The sequence below is a fragment of the Penicillium oxalicum genome, chromosome II (assembly GCF_001723175.1).
Source record: "Penicillium oxalicum strain HP7-1 chromosome II, whole genome shotgun sequence".
Taxonomy (NCBI): Eukaryota; Fungi; Ascomycota; class Eurotiomycetes; order Eurotiales; family Aspergillaceae; genus Penicillium; species Penicillium oxalicum.
Window position 1 is genome coordinate 2,791,013 of NC_064651.1, and position 21,814 is coordinate 2,812,826.

Here is a 21,814-nt window from a genome sequence, read left to right on the forward strand (position 1 = left end):
TCCTCTCCCGCCTTTTTCTGTCTCCGTTCAGATCCTCGTGGTCTGCAACTGTGTTTGGAGATGTTGTCCTCCATTTCGCTCTCTGCGATCCCGTTCGTGCTGGCTGGCCTGCAAGCGGCGACCGTCAATGCTGTTCCCACCATTTCCGCCGTCGGTTCCAAATTTTTCTATGAAAATGGCACCCAGTATTACCTCAAAGGTAGGATGACGCTTTGCAATCCTCGCTCCCAATGACGTGGAAACCCATCGCCCCAGGACCATCGGTGAAAGGATCTCTTATCTGACTGGAAAACGATAGGCATCGCGTATCAATTGAAGCCCCATGATCCGCTTATCGATACTGCCCAGTGCAAGCGCGACATTGTCCGCATGTCCGAACTAGGCGCCAATGCCATTCGAGTGTACCATGTGGACCCCAGTGCCGATCACAAGGGCTGTATGAAGGCGTTTGCCGATGCAGGAATCTATCTTTTCGTCGATCTGGATACCTTTGACACTCAGATTGAGCAGGTAAGCACCACCTGCGACCCTCACGCGAAATGTACGACCCGTGTGAAGGGCTTTCTAACTGCAAAAATCAATAGACCTCCCCCCAGTGGAGCCAATCGCAGTTTGACGCTTTCAAGGAGGTCCTCGACGAGTTCCAGCAATTCGATAATACGGCAGGTGTCTTTGTCGGCAACGAAGTCCTTACAACCGCTAATGGCTCCCATGCTGCGCCCTACGTCTTGGCCGCTGCCCGCGACATCAAGGCATATCGTGACCAGAAAGGCTATCGGGAGATTCCCGTCGGATACTCCGCGGCTGACATCGCCGAGCTCCGACCCATGCTCCAGAACTACTTGGCTTGCTCCCAAAACGCATCGGAACGCCTGGATTTCTTCTCATTGAATGCCTATGAGTGGTGCGGCCAAAACACCTACGAGGGCTCGGGTTACAACCAGCTGCAGCTGAATGCTTCCTCCTACAATATTCCCATCTTCTTCTCGGAAACTGGCTGCAACACCGCCAAGCCGCGGAACTTTGGTGACCAGGCCGCCATCTTTGGCTCCAAGATGGCTGGAACGTGGTCCGGTGCGATGATCTACGAGTGGATTGAGGAGAGCAACAACTACGGAATTATCAGTTATGGGCCCTCGGTTGACCCTGCGACGGCCACGGGTACCAATGTCGAAGATGGCTTCACCCGCCAGGGCACGCCGACCCCCGTGCAGCCCGATTTTGATAACCTCAAGGCTCAGTGGGCGACACTCAGCCCCACGGGAGTGGCGCTTTCCGACTACAAGAAGCAAACTGGGTCCATCTCGCCCATGGAGTGTCCGTCCTCGACCTCGAACGGCTGGGCGGTTGACCCCAGCTCCCCGCTTCCGTCGTTGGGCCAGACGTACACCAAGCAAGCCGAGGGGGGCGCCAACAGCGCTGCCACCCAGACGGCCAGCTCGGCAGCGACCAGCGCCGGTGCCAGCTCCAGCACCACGTCCAATGCGGCCAACCCTGCTGGACCCCATGGTTCCACGGTCCCTGGTCTTCTGCTGCCCATCTCCCTGCTCCTTTCCGCTGGTGTCGGAGCCGTTGCGTTGTGGCTGTGAGAGGCGCCTTGACGACACGCGCTCGGGCAGATGATGGCACACCGATTCTTCTTGTGTCTCCCCCAAATCCCCCTCCCCTTCTGTATCAATGTTCATGTGTGCATAGTCATGGGGATAGAGAAGAGCCTGTATTGATTACGACCATAGAAACCAACCTTCTTGATAGATTAAAAATGCACTCGCAGACGGGAACTGCGCACTCTGTACCGTTTCTCCAACCCACCAACCCCTTGAATCAGATCCGAGACTCCAATTGCGATGGGTTGGAATGGTGTTGCTCTCAGCACGAGAGGTTAGTTGGACTCGGAGGAGCCTGGGAACAACCTTTTGGCAGAACTGCTCGAAGAGCTTGGCCTTTATTCACACCTGTCACATCTGCCACCACCATGAAGCTATTAGATATTTCAATCGACTGCTAAAGACGACCTCACAGAACGAGCGACTGCCATTCCTCAGAAGCTCATCTCCAATCACATTCGACCAATATTAGTATGAACCCAATACGAGATCCCAACCCCCAACATCCATCGTGGAAGAAAACCAGAAATTGAAAAATGAACAGAAAGGAAAGAGCTCACAAATGCTGCCACCCCCCCTAAAAAAATAAAGAAAATATAAAAAAAACCATGCCAATAAATATAAGTAATCGTCTTCGTCACATGTACAAGCTTGACAAGACCCTCAAGCATCCGCCACGAGCACGAGGGATATTATTTCCTTGAGCCTTGATATAAATATTACCATATGGTGAAGTGGACATCTTCCCTTTTCCCACGACGAACAACCACGGTGGACAGTCCGCCGCTTCTGAAGATCATTTTGTGGGGGGTTTGATACCGTGTCCATCCTCGCTGGTTTCGTTGGTCTCGCTGTCACTGCTTGTGTAGGACAGACCGAATTCAAACCCGGTGGAAAGGAGCGATGAGGATGATAATGAGGACGCAGCAAAGTCCGGAACCGAGGTGTCATCGTGACCACGTGAATAGGGATGAGTCTTGCTCAGCTCAACTTTCTCCTCTTCTTTATACTCTGATGATGTCCTTCTTCTCCTGCTGGTCCTTCTTGTCCTTCTTCCTCCCTGCTTTCCCCCCTCCTCTTCCTCTCGACCTCCTTCCCCCTCAACACAGTGCAACCTCAGCCCCAATCCCGAATTCCCACCACTCTCAGCCTCCCTAATCGCCGACGCAAATCCCCTCTTCACCCTCCGCGCCGACGGTCTTTTCTCCGGCTCCGCGGCCAGCATTGCCCGTAGCACGATGAGCATGCGCGGTACCGCGTGAAATGCCCGATCACTGGGCCGGTCACGACGACAGCGCTTCAGTGCATCGCCCTCGAGTAGGGTGATCCAGCTTTGAATCTGGATGGCGTTGCGGGATAAGTGGAAGGAGGCGTCTGCCATGCCGCCGCCTCGGCCGGCGGAGCGGTTGCGGGCGGCACGGTGGGATGTGAAGGCGGAGAGGCTACGTTTGCAGAGGTGGGTGAGGATGTCGAGGGTGATTGCTGCGAGGGAGAAGATATCGGATTGGAAGGGGGTGGAGGTTGAGGTTGAGGTTGACGAAGAAGAGGAGGTCGATGTGGTTGATGTTCCCGGTCTGGTTGCCTGGACTAGAGAAGATGATGACGAGGAGGAAGGAGACAAGGGAAAAGAGGGAGGAGAGAGAGAGAAGGAGAAGGAAGAATCCGTGGAAGAAGATGTAGATGTGGAAGATTTGGATGATGTGATGGATGGAGTGGATAGGAATGCTCGGGATCGGCTCCAAAAGGCACTGCGAGACTGAGTGGTGGTGGATGGGGGATCGGTGCCGCCCAAAGTGGATGCAGCATATGCAGAGGAGGACGAAGATGCAGAAGAGGAAGACGCGGACGAGAAGCCCAGGGAGAATCGCGAGGGAGATCGAGAGAGTCCGATGCGAATGACGGTGCCCTTAGAAGCGGCTGAATCCGGACGAGGACCGTCGGGAGACGATGAACGACTCTCTTGGAGAGCAGAAAGAGCCAAGGGAGAGGGCTTTTTGCGTCGTCCGGTACGGCCTCCGGATGGAAGCAGCAGAGTATTGCTGGAAGAGGTGGGCTCCATGGCCGGTCCTGCGGCCGTTGTTGCTGCTGCTGTACGCGCCCAGCGTTCTGGTGCCGAGTACTGATATGCTTCAAGGTCATTGACCCGTGGAGGTGCGAGTAACGAGTCCAGCGCCTGAAACTGACCCAACAGAATATTAAATCTCGAGTCCACCAGGACGTTGGACGGACGAATGGCCGTATGCGCGTAGCCTTGCGCATGGAGCCATGCCAGCGCCGCGGCAAGGCAGTGCGGCCAGGTGATCAAGGTCTGCCGGCGAAACTCTTTGGACTGCCATTTGGAGAAACTGGGCGGCTCGTCCACGATGAAGCTGTGAAGCGTACGCTCGGCTTCCGCGCCGAACAAGACGCACACCGTATCGTCCACGAAATACGAGGCATAAACGGACAGGAGATGCGGATGCGCCAGGCGTCGCAACGTGCGGATCTCTTCGAGTACCTCAGTCGCCGAAAAGAAGTGCGGAGCGCCACCGACTTGGATCTGAGTACGTAGATACATGCGACATACCGTCCCCGCGAGAATCACTTGATCTGCGGTATCATCACGGCCTTGGATGCTGGTGCTGGTGCTGATGCCAGTCGTCGCGCGGGCCACTTCCACAGGGACCCCTTCGTTTGGTGTATAAACGACATGCTCGCCTTGCCCGATCCCACGAACAAGATACCGCCATTGGGTAAGGAAGAATTTGGTCTCGAGGGCAGCATCGGTGGCCCCCATCGGCGAGAGACCTAGTCGATGCACATTCTGTTCTGCGATCGGAAGATCGTCATCGTCGCATGACTCGTCCACCAGAGCGAAGATGCGATCGGGAATCCCGATGGCATCGAGGATCAGAAACAACCGGCCTGCCTTGAGCAATATCCATTCCATGTAGGTTTCGCTGGTGAGCCCTTCGCCCCAGCGTGGAAGGTCGAATAATCGTGGGACATTGTCCGGTTGCAGGCGGCTGACAATGTACTTTGTATCGAGGATGGCTTTGATGCGATCCTCGGGCCACCAGACCGAGGTATGTTCGTGGTGCTCGGGTGGTGACCCCATCTTGGCCAAGACATGGTTCTTCATCAACCTCAGCGGTTCAGCAGTCAATCGGGATGGATCTGGGATGTCCTAGTAGGATTGTCGAAAAAGATCATTCGAGGAAGACGAAGAAGGAGAAAGGGGGGGAAGAGAGGAGGTGAATCTGCTTGATTTACCAGGAGTGTCTTTTCCCGTTCAAAGTCACGGTCAATTCTACCATGAACCAGATTGAGGAGATCAAGTCAGATCTGGGAAGTTCTCCGAGGGCTTATGAGCCAAGAGACATTTTTTTTTTCCTTTTTCAAAATAATAATGCTAAGAAGAAATAACAAGAATGAAGAGTGAACCATGTCATCACCACCTCTTTCGTCCACCTTTTTTTTTCAGAATATCAAACGGCCAGCCACGTCTCGTTTTTGTTCCCTTTCTTTCACTCTCCTTTCCTTTCCGTAAGGAGTGGGGGGGGGGGGGGGGGGGGGGAAGACACTCTGTGCTCCGTGACGACAGTCACTAGTCACTAGTTCCTACACGCTCCATGCAGCAAATGGTACACACTTGCAACGGTCGATGCGCTGACTGGCTGAGAAACGAGGGGCTTATCTCGACGACCGACAAAGTGGACGACTCCGACAGGGACACTGACCATCACCACGGCAAGGGGAGCTCGAAACTCATTGCGGACTGATCTCTCAATAGTTTGAAGTTAGAAGCATAGGGTCTTTTTTGATCCGGACCATTTCTCTTCTCATCCAGATCCTGATGGGATCTTGTGTACAATGGACATGCCATATAACCAAGTACTGTGCCTAGGATCGTATACTGGACGACGAGTCCGTGAACTAAGGTTACTGTTTAGTATGTCAGCCATGTTTGTATCTCCACGTTGAACCTCGAAAGTTCCTATTTCCCCCCCTTTTTCCTTTTCTCTTTATTTTGTTCCTAGATGACTGTATCCTTGGTTCACTGGCCGGAATGAGTCGTGATAGAAGTACCAATATTGATGCACAACCACAAGTAGCGCCACATGTCCAACGACTGTACTTTACACCTCGTCGCAAAAGATACTCCAAAGATATCTCCCAAAAGAGGAAAACCCAAAAATAAGAAGAAAATGTGACAGGTCGCGTGGAAACAAAAGATCCACCGACTCTCGTCCACGTCCAATCCAGAGGCAGATCTTCACATCACCATCACCATCACCGTCCACTCCCCCTCGTCTCTGCAATCTTTTTTAACGTCCCGATACCATGGAACCAACATACACGTCAATCAGTAATCAGACACTTCAACTAATGAATACAATTGTCTTTTTTTTTTTAAGGTTTCCCCCCCCCCCCCCCCTTCCCCACCTCTGTTTACTTCATTCCAAACCAATCACAGCTCACAAGCTTATCAGTGCCGTGAACGTCCAGGGACGGGTTCCTTCGGCCGCTAGTCTCATCAAGGAAGATCCCACGCCCTAAAGACAGCCGAGATAAGCGGATGAGATATCTGGTGCATTCAGTTTTTGTTTTCGGGGAGACTCTGCTAGTTTCTCTCGGGACAAGTGTAAGTGCAAGGAGGTCATGAGGGCAATAATTGATCATTATTGCCATGGATATTGCGTTTGATAGCACTATTGGAACTCTCGGGCCGTCTGACTTAAACTCTTTTTTTTTGTATTATCTCTCTCTCTCTCTCGCGGAGATTAAAGTTCTTGATATTCATAATATGAAGTGAGATAGTAGAGGTTCATAGTCATCAATCATTTGGCCTTGTCAATCCGGTATGTTTTTCGGTCTGGACGGGTCACTTCTACGGTGTCTATAGATTCCCGCCGTACATAGATGAGACCAGATATTAATTGAAGCGGCACTTATAATCTCCCTCGTAGTAAATGGTCATTGACATGGCCAAATGTTAAAAGGTACTCAAGTCACAGCTTCACTTACTTCTTATCCCGTGTATTCCTTTCGATCGTGTGCAAAGAATCTTATTCAATTTCCTTGTTAGAAGTACATGAATTTATCCTGAATTCTCCACTTCTGCAACAGTCGACATTGTAATTTTCCATAGAGGACCAGAATCGCGAGCTGGATAGAGAACTAGATCCAGACCAGGCAGGCTCCACTTGGATTTATAGGACAAAGATACTTGTCAAATAAATTCGCTATGAAGTCCAGTGGACTAGCAAGATCATAAATTGAGTACCTAGACATCATCCATCTCCGACGCGAGTTTTGCAACGAGATCTGACCCCCAGTATCCGATAGAACTATTCCATCAAATGACATCTAGTAAACTCTCAGTAGATGGAACTCGGTTGAATGGTGATTCTCCTCCCAGACTGAAATATTAAGGCTCTCAACCTGGTCCATGAGACCTACACAGCCTCGACACCTTTCTTGTTTTTTTTTTATAATCTTTTTATATTTATTTTTCTTGGTGAAAAAAAAGAGAGTTGGTTCAGTCCTCTTGCACGCCAAACTTGCAATCCATCAGTGATCTCCCGGGCTCATGTCTGATCTTGTCGCGTCTAAGTACCCCCCTTCATTATCGAGAACACAGCGCAATAGGAGGCTCGGTTCTAGAATTCGACGAGCGCTTCCCACGGTTCAGTCCGAGACGGAGACTAGTACGAGAGATTCGCGATGAGAAACTAACGAATGCTTGTATTGACTATTTTTGTCCGTTCGTCCTGCCTCGTTGAGGACCTGAAAATCTTTAGGGAACAGTCCTGGCACGATGGGATTGTTTCCGTGATCATACGAAGCTGATAAATATCTTACTGGAGTAACCAATCCAAAGAATTCTATGTTATGTCTGATTAAGGAAGTGAATATTAAATTACAGGATCAACTCCCTTCTCCAGGCTGAGGATATTTCCCGTCCCAACAGGCCAAGCTCATGAACTAGCACACTCCCCCCATCCTCAGATGGCCAGGTCGGTATTTGCAGTCACCAGGAATATTTTGTCGCACACAAATTGTATCAAACAGATCGAGAGGGAAAGAAAAAGAAAACACAATCAACAAAGACATAGTCACACATGCAACCGTTCCAAGTGAATCAATAGAGATTGAGATAGATATGAAATATATAATACGGGAAAGAGAAACAAGAGTCTCTCGAAAAAAGGACTGTCACTTGCGGAATACGTCTAGAGCATCAAGCTAAAGAAGGCAGCCACGGAGCCGAGAACCAAGCCCGAGGCAACTGACACGGTCGAGGCCGAGTTGAAAATGGGAATGGTACTGGCGGTGGGCTTCGCGCTCGCATAAGGCATAGAGCTGCTGGCGGCGGTGGTGACCAGGGTGGAAGAGGGGACAGCCGGAACGGGGACGGGGACGGTGCCCGTGGCGGCTGAGGCGCCACTAGGTCCCGCGGGAACGAGACCGACCGTGGGCGAGGCACCGGAGGAGCCAGTCTCAGTGGAAGTGACAAAGCTGACCTGAGGCACAGTGACGGTGTAGGTCGAGTAAGTGATGGTGGTGCAAGGAGCCGATGGCGCAGGGCTGACGGCAGGGGCGGTGATACCGGCGCTGGCCGTGGCACCGCTGGCACCGCTGGGAACGGGAACGGTGGGCACCAGAGTAATGGTCGAAGGAATGGCAGTCACGATACCGGGGTTAGTGGGAACCCAAGCCGCACAGATACCAGTGAAGTACGACAGAGCGTGCTGGATCTCCTCGGTAGACGCACCCCAGGCCTGCACACAAGAAATGACCTTGTCGGTGAAGTTCTTGTCGGGACAGAAGCACTGCGCATCACTGTTGGAGGTACACTTGGGGACAACGTTGAGCCAGGTGTTGATACACTGTGGCACCACGTTGGGGCATCCGGAGCTGGGCGCAGGGCTGGACCCACCAGAAGTGCTTGACGCCCCAGGACCGGCAGGAACCGTGTTGGAGCCAGAGCCAGAGCCGGTGGGAACAACGCCAGTGGCATCAGCGCCAGTAGGGACGGGCACAACGCCTGTGGGTTCAGCGCCAGTCGGAACAGGAACAATTCCAGTGGCGGTCGCAGTGCACTTGGTGCAAACGGTGCGAGTCGAGGTCAAGGTGACGGTAGATTCGCTGATGGTGGTCGCAACAACAGTCGATCCACCAGAGGTGACGGTGTTGGTGACGGGGCACTTAGTAACTGTCTCATAGGTGGTCACGTAAGTAGTCGTGTCCTCGGGAGTGAGCGAAGAAGAGCCAGCGCTCACACCAGTGGGGACCGGAGTGGAAATGACGGTGTCTGAGGGGGCAGGACTCGACTGGCCAGGAGCAGGAACAGACTCGGTGGGGCTAGATCCAGTAGGAACACCGGTGGCAGGGACGGTCTCCGAAGCAGCAGGGCCTGACTGGCCGGGAACAGGAACGGACTCAGTTGGGCTAGATCCAGTCGGAACACCGGTGGCAGGGACGGTCTCCGAAGCAGCAGGGCCTGACTGGCCGGGGATAGGAACAGACTCAGTTGGGCTAGATCCAGTCGGAACACCGGTGGCAGGGACGGTCTCCGAAGCAGCAGGGCCTGACTGGCCGGGAACAGGAACGGACTCAGTTGGGCTAGCTCCGCTAGGAACCGACTCGGATGGACCGCCGGGGCTGCCGGGGGTGGACTGGCTGCCGCTGGGGAGACTGGTGAAGGTCGCAGTGCACTTGGTGCAGACCGTGGAGGTCGAGGTCAGAGTCACAGTGGAAATGGTGTGGGTGGTGATCACGGTGCTAGAGGATCCTGAGCTGACGGTGCTGGTGACAGGGCACTCGGTGGTGGTAACGTAGGTCACCACGGTGACAGTAGAGTCGCCAGGGACTGGAACAGAGCCGGTGGTCATGGGACCAGCAGGCGAACCGGGAGTAGAGACAGTCACGGGCGAACTGCCACTGGGACCAGCGGGGCCGGTCTGGCCAGGAGTCAGACCGCCAGGGGCAGTCTCACTGGGAGTCGAACCAGCGGGCGTGGATTCACCAGCCGCAGGAGATGTTCCGGCAGGGCTAGACGCGGTGACGGGAGAGCTGCCACTCGGGCTAGCAGGACTGGTCTGGCCGGGGATAAGGCCACCGGGGGCAGTCTCGGTAGAGCCAGCCGGTCCAGTTTCGACGGGAGTCGAGCCAGCAGGAACGGTGCCAGCAGGGGTAGACTCGCCGGCAGCAGGGGAAGTCTCCGCAGGACTGGACGCAGTGACGGGCGAGCTGCCACTGGGACCAGCGGGACCGGTCTGACCAGGAGTCAGACCACCAGGGGCAGTCTCAACGGGCGTAGATCCAGCCGGGGTGGACTCGCCAGCGGCAGGGGGAGTTCCAGTCTCGGTCACTGGGCAGACAGTGGTCGAGAGGGCAATGGTGGAAGTGATCACGGTGGTCGAGTGAGCGGGGCAGTTGGTCACTGTGGGGGCACAGCTGGTGATCGTGATCATGCTCGTGGTGAACACTGTGGAGGTGGTCCACTGGACAGGAGTGCTGACACTCGGAACGCCGGGGGTGGCACCAACGGGGGTGGTGGCACCGGTGGGAGTCGCGACAGGCACTGAGACGGAGGGAACACCGGGCATGGTAGAGCCCACGGGACTGGCATCAGTGGGCACCGTCTGAGGTGTAGTCGAGACGCCGCTGCTGTGACCGGGGCGAGAAATAGTCGCCGGAGGAGTGGGAGTCGGCAGTGGGATGGTGGAACCGGGGGTGCAGTCGAAGCCAATGCTCCAGATTCCAAATCCGCAGCTGTCATGGTCACTGTGGTCGGGGAGTTCGAAAGAGACCGAGGTAGCACCACCACACTGGTCGTTCTTCACATCAGTACCCGCAGACGAGCAAGAAGCGGTGTTGCGGCAAGAAGATCCATCCGGCATGCCGTAGATGATGTGCAGATCGGTGTCCTTGTCGGTCGAGATATGGAAGTGGTTGATAGAGAAGCCGCTATCATGCGCACCACAGGAGAACGACGGGGCCGAGTGACCGGCACTGACACCAGCGCCGCCACCAACGGAGCCTCCAACGGAGCCCCCGACAGAGCCCCCAATGGAGCCACCAAAGGAGCCACCGAATGCCGCACCGCCGCTAGCAGAGGAGGAGCTTCCACGCTTGGCTGCAGTACCTTTGATGCATTTTTCCTGTAGAAATTTTGGTCAGCACAAGTCCACCAGGCCTCGGACATGCAATCTCTCCGTCCAGACGCCAAGAAAGACGGTCGAGATTCGAACTTACACCGCGCTTGGCATGACGGCCGCCACCGAAGCTGTTGCTGCAGGAGAAGCCGGAGAAGTCGAAGCCACCGTAAGAGGAAAAGTCACCAGGTGAAAGACCCGACCAGTCGAAGCCCTTTTCCTGGTGCTCATTACACTTGTTAGGCGCACGGCCGGGGTTAGAGAAGCACTTTTCAGAGCCCCAGTACTAGATGTTACGAAACCAGGTCAGCATTGTTTCTTTTCCCCAGCCGTGCAGACAAACGAGAGCCAAAGATGATTCCCGGTAGCAACGTACACCGAAGGTGGCCTGGGCTGAGGCCAGGAGCGACAAGAAGGCGACAGAAGTAGTGGCCTTCATCGTGGAGGTGAACTGTCGACGAAAGAAAAAAGGATGATAGGCAACGGGCCAAAGAAAGAAAGACTAGATGCGTTGCGCAGCAAGTCTGGTGTGTGTTCAAGTAGAAGAAATTGAAGACCAGCAACAATTCTAATAAACGATAGATATGTGGTTCAGACCGAGTCGGATCGTCTGTCCAGAGTGAGGGTGAACAGAGGAGGCGGGCTATCGATTTCCAGAGCGAGTGTGGAGATCTGAATCAACAATGAAGAAAAAGAGGGCCGCAAGGGCCAAGGGATGGCAGAATGAAAAGACAAAGACAGCAAAAAAAAAGACGAGAAGAAAAGTCGACTGGATGAAAGAGAGCAAGTCTGAAGTCGAAACGGAGTGAAGGTGGGCGGTTACCACCTTTTTAACGTCACGGAGTCGGTGTTTCTCATTTGGCTCCGTCATGGTGCAACACCATCTTTTCGCATCTCCACCAACGACCATCCGGAACAGCAACAAAGAAAGGCCCATTTGGGACCCTCTTCTGGGTGGCTTTGCCAGTTTGGCAGCATCTGCACCTGCAGGGCTTCGGTGGGTAAACTGCATCAGGACGACCTGACGAGCTGGAGACCTGTTGTTGACATGGACGAGCAGTAAGACATCCCGTCACAAAGGGCGTCTGGAGTCCACCAACCAGCACCGCAGGAGCCTTTCTGATGAAACGCACGGTGGGTCGACTCCAGTCTCCACATCGTGACAGCGTCAGCCAGACAGACGTCGGGGTTGAGTGCGAACCGAGCTGGAGCTTGGCTGTCAGGAACGCCGGGAACTACTGACCGGACCAGTGTCCATTGGGTCTAGCGTCCGCCTCCTACGACTCCAGTCTGGAGCAGCCATGAGGAGGCGGACCCTGAAGATGAAGCATGAAAAAGGCTGCAAGTGGTAAGCAGCTGTGCGGCGCTATCCGCTTTCTCCCTGTCGAGTGACGTCCCCGGCGACTACGAAGACAAAAAGACGACTGATGGAAGATGACGAGACCAGAGCGGCAGAAGCGTCCCGTGACCATCTGGACCAATGGGCACGATCGGATACCCAAAATAAAAATAGCGGGCCTTTCATCTACTGCTCGGACAGACCCTGGGCTTTGGAGTTTGCTGCACGTCGCTGACTGGCGAGACGTTCGTCTCCTCCCTTGCGCACTCCTACCGCGGCCCTTTGATATTCTAGCCTGAGATGTGACGACTCACGAGCCGGCAGGTGGGCGCCAGATCGATTTTTTGTGTCTCCCCTGCTAACAACGGGCCCGACCGAGGAATCATCAAACTGATCGGCATCTTGATACTTGGCTCACTCGTCTGGGGTGTCCACCGTCCATGGTTCGATCGAGGATGAAACTCCAGACCGATGCTTGGTCGTTGGGGATTCGCAACTGCTGTCTCTGGCCCCATTTTGGGGAGTGAGAAAGGCAATCGGGGGAAGTCTTGCCTCGGATTCCATCAAGGCCAGTAAGCCTAGACATGTCCACTGGGACCTGTCAGGCTCCCGGAGTTACGTGCAAGCAAGCAATCCATGACCAACCTCGCCTGACTGGCTGGACACGAGGTTCGAGAGCCCTAACAGGGGAGTTCGAGGCAAGCAAGTATGAAGCACCAAGCCCATGTTACATTGACCAGAGGCTTCAGGCATCACCGAAAACATGGGTCATGCAGGATCTGCCGACCACCAAAGGCACAATCTGGATCGCTGGGTCGGCATGCAAGAAAAAGGATCTCTTGTTGAATAATGCGACCGATCAAAAACATGAACCTCCGCTGGGGATCCACTTCTGCAGAGCCGGAAAGCCAATTTGGCGCCGGCGTCTCGCCCTGAAACTTGCCGCAGAGGGTTTCCTCGACGGTGTAAATTCGTGATCACCGACCTGATGAATGCAGAGCCTGATAGAAATGTAGAAGATTCTTATTTTTTTTTTCTCATCCACTGATTTTCAAGCTTTGAAGGACCGAGAGGCAAATAGCACCTGAAATCGTCTGCTTCGCATGTGTCTCGGCTTAAAGAAGTCCGTCCTCTCCCGATCTTTGGACTGTGCATGTGGGGGATTATCCACCAAGATCCGTTGTAGCGCCCGGCCGGCGATCAAGCTCCAAGTGTGGTCCAACCAGCTGGTCCAAAGACTCTTCAGGTCTCTACTGACCACATTACTTGTCCACAGCCACAGCTTCCCTTCAAAAGATGACACCAATGAGAGTGAACGCAGAGCATTAATTACAATTAGACAATCTCTGCCAATGTCATGTCGATTGTAGTCACGCTTAAAACATCACGAGAAAATGTACAGTGACCCACATTTTAATCATTCACCTCCGATCAAACCTTCCAGGGAATCATCATTACCATCAGAAGACACCTGACCCATGGATATATGCAGTGCATCGAATGTATCTGCCTCGGTATATCATGGCCCCCCGAGCAACCGAGTTGAGCCTAGATCCGGGACCTCCTACCGATATGTACCAGCTGTGTCAACTCCCGCGGACTCATCCCAACAGTCAGTTCTATTGTCGAAGCACTGGCGGGTTTTCTTGAAACACAAATGAGCCAGGTTCATGCGAGGAACCTTGACGATGAAGCTTTTTGAGTGGGCACGGAGTGGCATGGAAGGAGGCCGCACAGTCATGACTTGTCAATCATGACTAGAATGAATGTGTGTGGTCCTGCATGCCAAGAGTCGCCTCCTCCTTCGAGATTCGATCAATTTGGCTGACAAAACCATCAAGCAGCTTCATGACATACATATCCCATCGAATCAGCATGGCATGTCTCCCGTCCCATAAAGGCTGACCACATGTCCAGCATTTCCTCGCTCGAGGGACCGTGTTCTTTCTGCAGCGTGTTTGCGCGCGCGTGCAATCCCGTCATCTGAGGCGCTTTCCAGAGTTGACGTGACTATGGTCGTGTCATCAATCTTCCAAGAATGTTTTTTGGCCATTTGATCGCGGATCAGTTCCTATCGGCTTCTTCATACAGTCAAGGTGTGACAGTAGTACTGTATGAGTCAACCTCGTAACCCAACAGGATACGAGGCCTAAGGCCCATCCCACGGAGAGCACCAGAGGTGAAGCAAGGTTTTCTTAGCCCCCTGACGATGTCGCACGATCGTCCAGTTCGTTGTTCCAGCCGCCCTCCAAAAATACCAACGAATCAAATTGCCTGACCAGGATCGGACGGGGCCAAACGGTTCTTCCAGGGACTCCACCCAGGGCGGTGATCACGGGTAGAAAAACCAAAAGAGGAATTTATAAACAAATCAACAGAGAGACGGAACACACTAGGGCCGCTCTTAAGCGGGGAGTTCGGACTGTACCTACTCGAGGTTAAATGTGTCTGCCTTCTTTTGTGTCTCCATATTGGGGACCTGCACGCAGTGAGGCAACTCTTCAAAACTGGGGGTAGTCAGTATGAGAGAGTCTTGCTCACACCTCACCTCGGCAGTTTGAAAACTGGACCAGTACTGTGGATTCTCATTTATGTGGGACGATTCCATCACACCATGTTTCTGGAGCTGTCAGCGCTCAAGACGGTCTTCGTGTTGACTCTGGGAGTCCTTCGCGCCTTGAGACCCTTCAGTATCCACGAGACCGAAGAACAGAGTACACAAGGCACAGCTGAAGGGGACATCCTCATTCAATGCTCTCACCCAAGTCTCCAAAGACAAGCACATAGGTCTTCCCGAGAACAACAAAATAACACACACACAAAAAAAAGAGAAATCTCAGATTTAGGCCTGTCCATGAAAGTTCTCACATGGTTCGTGCCCAGAATAGTGGGCCTGGGCAAGCCAAGAACCGTTCACTCTATTCGATACGAATGTCACGCCACCAGGGGCTTTCCGTTTGGCAAACAACCAGACAACCTTCTAAGCATCTTTGACACTTGATTCGCGTATTCGTTTCCTTTCCCTTCGCCTCCACTTCTCTAGTTGACGGAGGTGACTCTGAGGAACTACCGGTGCTACTATCTTAATACCCGTGTGGCTTTCTCAGTACTACAGTACACTTGAAGATAATCCACCTATCACCCGTCCTTCCCGTCCAAACCTTTCCACTTACCTAGTCAATCAACTACCCCCTACCTGGTACCTTACTAGTTGACTGCAACAGGAGTGGAGATCGAGCAAGAACACGATCCCCCCTTTTTTTCCCCTCGGAGGATTCGGAAGATTTCCAGGGCCCATTTTACCCCGGCTTTTGATCCCACAAACGGCTTTTCTCCGTCATCTATCGAAATATGATTCAGACATGCATGCTCTCAGGATTGTAGCGATCACAGTAATATCGTTGCTCACCCATATAGCTCGTGATTACATGCCCTTTTCTGTACTGTAGGTTTCTTTCTTCGGGGCCGAGTTTCGTAGCTCAACTTTCCGATCATGCTTTTCCCAAGAATTGCCGTTGCTCCTTTTTTGGCTTGCCCAAACGCTGCCCGTTGCTATGTTACATCTCATGGGCTAGATCAATAGAAGCCCCCTGGACTAGTACATAATGAAGATAGCTCCACAAAGAGACATTCTAGACTATGAAAAATCCCTCTTCCCGTTGACAAAGTACCTAACCTACCAGGTATGAATGAGAACCTGTTCCACCTTAGGTAGCAAAAACGTCTCTACTCGGACGCAAAACGAGACCAGTCATTCCATATCACGACATGGATTCTATGGAGGGAGCACCCATGGATGTGGGAAATATTCAGTCTGCTTCTCGTGGCTGTGATTGATATTAATGTTGACAGCTCACTTTTTGAACCCGAATATCCATTCACTTGCTGCAGGTGGAACAGCCTAGCCCTTCCCTCTTTCCCTGCTGACCCGGAGAATCCGGAGAATCCTCAATCTTTCGTTCAAGGTCCTTTGTGACTTTCGAATCTGGACTTTCAAGGTCGGACTGCACAGTACTTGCAGGAGCATCGGATGGATTTCCCGGAACGAATTTAATGTCTTGCTGATACCCCAAAGAGCTACAGAAGTTGACACGTACGGTCAGTGTACTTTCAAGCCTTCTCTCGCGATGGAATTTCCTTTGTATCGTCAGCATAGGACGGGCCAAAGATTCCGTCGAGAATGAAATGGAGGACGTGGAATTTAAAAAAAAAGCCGTGGCCTGTTGAAGGGGGCTAATTGGGCTCGAAGAGGGATATCCACAATGGCTGACGCTAGTACTCGGGTAGAGATCATGGTCGATGGTTCATATATCCAGATTGGCTTCATGAATCGCATCACCGGGCTGGTATTGAACATAAATACCTAGTTCATTGCCAGAGGAATTCAAATACGTACCTATCAGACACCATGTGCCCTATGATGTGGAATGTGGCTCACTTTCCACACGTCTATATCCGCTGACTTGACTCTTGGATCGGACTGACTGTTCTCATTTTCAACGGGCGCCAGGTCGGGACACCATGTAAGATACCAAGAACTCCATGATCAATGCCGACGTTATAGCCCGAGTAATGACACTGTTACTGACTATGAAAGAAGAGTATAAGGGAAATGAAGGAAAGCCTCTTGAATTCGTCTTGATCAGACTTTGACAGAATGAGTGAGACCAGCGAGGCGTGGATGGTAGAAGGGCACATGAGTTTCAAGAGACACAGAAGCCGCCGCCATGACACCGGGCCACAATGGAGATCCTCCTTGATGTACAACCTGAGCTTGCTTCTTCCATTCATAAATTGACATTTCCTCCGCGGTATGGATGGTAGCTGTGAAAGATCATCAAGGCTCCCTGGTTTCCGTTGTCAGCATGATCCGATCTTCGAATCTAGTCCTTGCGGTGATTGACTTACCATCCGCATCTCAGGGCAATCCACTTGACCTGGTCGAAATCCGCCTTATCATAGTTGTTGCAAGCCCCCGCGACGGTTGAATATGACTGCTCAGACCCGTTTCTCTCACATTTCGCATTGTCATAGGCGGTACAGGAATCGCCCGGGCTCTTCAGTTTCCAAGACAGCGGATGTGTGAGCGAGCTCTTGTCACACGACTCCCAGGAACCGCCCGAGTACCACCGGCACGAATTCGAGGTAGCCGTGTCGGTCGTGCCGAGATCAGAAATGACCAAGCATGGCTTAAGGGGGCTGTTAATATCGTGGCCCATGACCTCGTAGTGGTCGCCTTTGCAGTCTGCCTGGCTGTAGATGGAGATCTCCCATGTTCCCGACGGCGTTGCGGTGGGAGTGTCAGTGGTGGTGGTGGTTGGAGTGAGACCCGCCCACGACGACCAGCTAGAGAGATAGTCCGCCGGGTAATCAGATCTCATGGGGAATCCACTCACGGTCATGGTGGCCTGGTTCTGCCAGCCACCGTCAAGGTCGTCCGAATCCGAGCACTGGCTCGTCGTCGACGACCAGGTTGAAACGTCTCCATCCGAACCACTCGTACTGATGCCCGTCCCATTCTCATAAACCTCCAAGCCCGACACTAAGTAGGGCCAATCCGCATCCACGGCCGGTTTGAGCGCAAGGGGGAGGTGCGGGTAGATGTTTCCCAGTTTTTTCTGCACATACCGAGCCAGGGCATACAGGGACATACTGTCAGCGTTTTGCATGGTCCAGAAACCCGAATAGAGCATGCGACCCAGTGCCTTGTTGATCACGGGCCCGTATGCCTTAGTCCATATTTTGGTCCTATCATTGGCTTGGACTGCGATCTTGATGTCGTAGATGTGCGGGTCTCCCTTCAGAGACGCCCAATCGACATGCAAAAGCTCGTGAATCCAGGTGGAACCCTGGTTACTTGCGTAATGATCCATATCGGCGTAGTATTCCACGGCTTTCTTCGGCTGCGCGTAGATGGCAATCTTGGCATCCAGAGTGTCCTGCTCAAAGTAGGGGTCACAGAAATTAATTGCGGCAGTCTGGTATTTGGCGTCCTTCTGCACCGTGTAGGCGATAGTCTGCCCGTTGCCATTGCCGCAGGGGCACGCTTTGTATAAATCGTCACACCGAACTGCCAGCTTCCACGCGAAAATCCCGCTCCAACCAGGTTGAATGGTACCCAGCTGTTTGAACGCCTGCTGGACTCTGTCCTGGAAGGGTTTGGTGTAAGCGGGCGCCCCCAAAAATTCGAGAGCTGCTGCCTCGTTGAAGTTGAAGCCACTGTTGGCCTCTTGATACAGCTGGTTCATGATCTTCCATGATTGCTGCCAGCCAGAGTAAATTTGGTTCTTTTGGTCTCGCGAGCAGCCATCATAACCGACAAGGCGAGTGGCAAGATCGGTCAAATTGTAGGTCGAAAATTCGGAGGTGTCGTAATTACTGGAGTTTAACGCTTCTGTGAAAATCTGCTTGTTCTCTTCGATCTCACCCGCCGAAACGCTGTCATCACCAGAACCCAGGACAAATTGCGCCAGGTCGAGCGCCCACTCCACCGCGCCTGCGAAGCCGTATGCAGCGTAGCGATTGATTCGGGAAATTTTGGTCTTTTGGGACATGTACGCGACCCAGCTGCCCCCGCCGTACGTCATCATATCCGAGTCGGTATCCTTGTCATACCAGGACGTCACGTCGCGGCGCCGCAGGCGTGCAGAGTCACTGAGCATACGCTCAAGTTCTGCTTGAGAGATGTACCCTGCTGTATCAGTGCATTCACCCGGGGTCGCCGTTGAGTTTGGTCCCGTGAACAGGCAATTTGGCCCTGTGCAACTTGGATCCATCATGCCAAAGCTACGTCCGTAACTGGCGATTCCAACCACCACCTTGTTGGCCGGCACACCAGCTTTGGTAATCATGGAGAGTGCAGACTCCGTCTCCGTCAAATTGACATGTGAACGGAGACAGTTGCCGAGCTCACAGCCCGGGTTGGCAAAGGGACTGTTGTAGTCCCATTGGCCGTGGAGGTCATAGGTCATGTACACGATGTAATCGACCACCTTAGACATCTCAGCGATGGGGAATCCCTTCAGGTACCAGTACGAGGCGGGGGCGGCGATAGACAGGGTCTTGCCCGAGGGAAGCAATGACCGCACTGTCTTGAGGAAGCTGAGGTAGTTCGCCCCATCGGTTGGGCTACCTGGGGGGATGCCAGGAATATCCGGGGCCCCAGGGTACTCCCAGTCGAAGTCCACTCCGTCAAGATTGTACCGCTCAACAAAAGCTACCACGTTTTGGGCAAACGTCAATCGATTGGCCGCGGTGACACCCTCACGGAAGATTGGGTACGAGTCCAGATCGGTGGAGAATGACCAGCCTCCAAAGGACAACACTCGCTTGAAGTAAGTCATGTTGGAGAATCGCTCAAACTGGTCTTGGTACCCATCGAGAGTGACATCGAAAGTGGACGAGACCTGCCCGAACGCAAAATGCACATGTGAGTACGAGGACGGCAGTTGGCTGGCATCCATGGCAAGACAGGAGCGATCCACGCCAAATGCTTCAAAATATCCAATGTTGAAGCGCTGTGATACTGATGAGCTCCCAGCAACAATATCAGTGCCGCAATTAGAGATGCAGCCGTTTTCCCCCGGTGCTGCGGTCCCGGGGGCTCCAGTGGAGGAGTTGGATACTGTGCAGTAGTCGGATGTGATACCGCATTGCCCCCAAATGTCGCACTACCCATGTTTGATCGTCAGTTTGAGCGGTTCGGAATGGGAAGAGAGCACAATGAGTGAGCGGCAACGAGGGACAAAAAACTTACACAAGCATTGAGTGGACAAGGGTTCAAGCCGCTGAGATCGTCCCAGTTCTCTGGACGAGTCGTGCCGGCCTTTTGGGGTCCGCAGGCGGTGCCCGGCACGATTGCGGGCATGGGTGGCTCACCGGAGCTCAGGCAAATAGCAGTCCCTCGTTGGAGATTGCTACAGCCTTGCCAGCCCCAGGTTTTAGAGTTGTAGGACTCGATGTTTTCAACGGTAATATAGTTCTTCGTAGCTAGCAGGGCGCAGTAGTCGCCTGACTGAACGGTGTAGCTATGACAAGTGCCGTCGGCGTTGGGCTTGGGTTTCAAATCTGGCAGCGAGCCCGCCGAGCAGCAGATAGGTTGGCCAACAGCCAGGGTAGAACAAAAAGTACTGCTGGGATTGTACTTGTAGAGGTCCGTAGCAGTGATCCCGCATTTGGTCGCCAGGGAGCCGCACGAGTCCCCCGAGACGACAAGCTTGTATGTGCAAGTGCCAGCACGACTCTTCAGTCCGTTATCGGCGGCCTCGCTGCCACCAACGGTTGATGGCAGCTGCACGACCGTCATCTTGCTCTTTGTGGACTGATGAGAACCTTCGGTGCATGTCGCATTGGTCCAGCTTTGCATGGCCTGGTGTAACAGGTGCGCACTTCCTGTACGGGTTGCGATGAGGCCCAATGTGTGGGCGCTTGTTAAATTGGCTCCGCAGATCTGCGCCATCTTCGCCTCGCCTAGTCCAGAGCCAGCGCTGGCATCGAGAACGGCTTTTGATAGCTCGCGCGTGGCATCGGCAGCGTCGATGTTGCTTCCAATGTACAAACCTGCGAGAAGGTCTCCATAGCTTGCGAAGAGAACAGTCGGAGAGGCAGCGGGGGCGACGGAATTGTTGCAGGAACGGTGGCTGTCCGCAATCTGGGACCTCAATGCCGCGATAACTTCAGACACCGACGCAACTGCTACCGCATCTGAGCTTGAAGTATCCCAAGATGACACTTGGAGGTCCATGGGTTTGTCTGCTCCCCCACTGCAGGAGAGTTGTGTTTCAGCAACATCAGGCTTCGCGGCATCCAATGTGCAAGCTTTGGTGGTGGTATGCGAGTCGAGAGGACTGAAATAGTTGAAATCAAAGTGCAGAGGTTTCTTGCATAGGCGAAGTCGATCGAGTGAATGGTACGAGGTCCAGTTGGCTGAGTCCGGCCCAGCGATTGAACATGCCTGCGGACATGGCTCAATCTGCGGGTCAAACTGGCTTGCGTGCACCAGACCACTTGCTAGGCCCAGTACGAAAGCACGTTGAACGTACTTCATTTTGGCCCGTGTTGGTGTGTTCTCTGCCTCGTTCCTCCTGACCAAGTGACATGATCTGGGGGTTTTTATATGTGATCTCTCAGTTGTATGCGCTAGCAAACTAGCATGAAGAATTTATCAAGAGAAACGCCGACAGCAGATTGACTGCTGTCCGATGTCGCGCCGAAGCTGTTTTTTGTGTATAGACATGCAACAGAGGCGATGTCCAATGCAGCGGGTGGTCCACTTGCCGGCCCTTCATCTCGCCTGCCAAAGGCGTGTGGATTCCAGCGGAACGTATGCATTGTTGAGGGCTAGTATGGTATGCGGAAAAAGGTTCCAGATCTTGGCTAGATTTGTGATTGAATATGGCATGGAACATTGAACAAAGAGCTCCTCCCTTGACGCTCAGACGACACCGCGCACGGTGCACGGCGAGGAGAGGCGGACCACGCGCTAGAGGCTTGGCAAAATGTGGAGTCCGCCAAGCCGTCAGTTCGACTGTGAAGAGTCGCTGCGTTACTCTACATTTGGAAGGTTACATGCGGCCCATAATCATTTTCGATGCGGATTTCAACACATGGGTCTAGCGCACAGCTGCCGGAGTTTATATCCTTTATTAATGGTGCTCTCTGTTCGCCTCCTAGCTAGTGGGTAAGTGATCACATCGTCCACCAGCGAAGTGGTTAAATTGGTAAGT

General features: G+C 53.2%; 4 protein-coding genes across 4 annotated transcripts; 1 reads left to right on the plus strand and 3 right to left on the minus strand.

Moving 5' to 3' along the window:
• Nucleotides 1-60: 60 nt before the first annotated feature.
• POX_b02855 (uncharacterized protein) lies at nt 61-1,589 on the plus strand (the record flags this gene model as incomplete). Its single annotated transcript, XM_050111763.1, has 3 exons — nt 61-199; nt 299-510; nt 585-1,589. 3 exons carry the CDS (start codon nt 61-63, stop codon nt 1,587-1,589), a joined length of 1,356 nt encoding a protein of 451 aa, XP_049972109.1.
• An 814-nt stretch (nt 1,590-2,403) lies between these two features.
• POX_b02856 (uncharacterized protein) lies at nt 2,404-4,704 on the minus strand (the record flags this gene model as incomplete). Its single annotated transcript, XM_050111764.1, has 1 exon — nt 2,404-4,704. The coding sequence occupies one exon, from the start codon at nt 4,702-4,704 to the stop codon at nt 2,404-2,406; it is 2,301 nt and encodes a 766-aa protein (XP_049972110.1).
• A 3,118-nt stretch (nt 4,705-7,822) lies between these two features.
• On the minus strand, nt 7,823-11,189 carry POX_b02857 (uncharacterized protein; the record flags this gene model as incomplete). The annotated part of the gene is made up of 3 exons (XM_050111765.1): nt 7,823-10,756; nt 10,851-11,036; nt 11,127-11,189. 3 exons carry the CDS (start codon nt 11,187-11,189, stop codon nt 7,823-7,825), a joined length of 3,183 nt encoding a protein of 1,060 aa, XP_049972111.1.
• Nucleotides 11,190-16,926: 5,737 nt separating this feature from the next.
• Nucleotides 16,927-21,135, minus strand: POX_b02858 (Killer toxin subunits alpha/beta; the record flags this gene model as incomplete). The annotated part of the gene is made up of 3 exons (XM_050111766.1): nt 16,927-16,936; nt 16,998-19,759; nt 19,846-21,135. The coding sequence occupies 3 exons, from the start codon at nt 21,133-21,135 to the stop codon at nt 16,927-16,929; spliced, it is 4,062 nt and encodes a 1,353-aa protein (XP_049972112.1).
• Between the last annotated feature and the right edge of the window lie 679 nt (nt 21,136-21,814).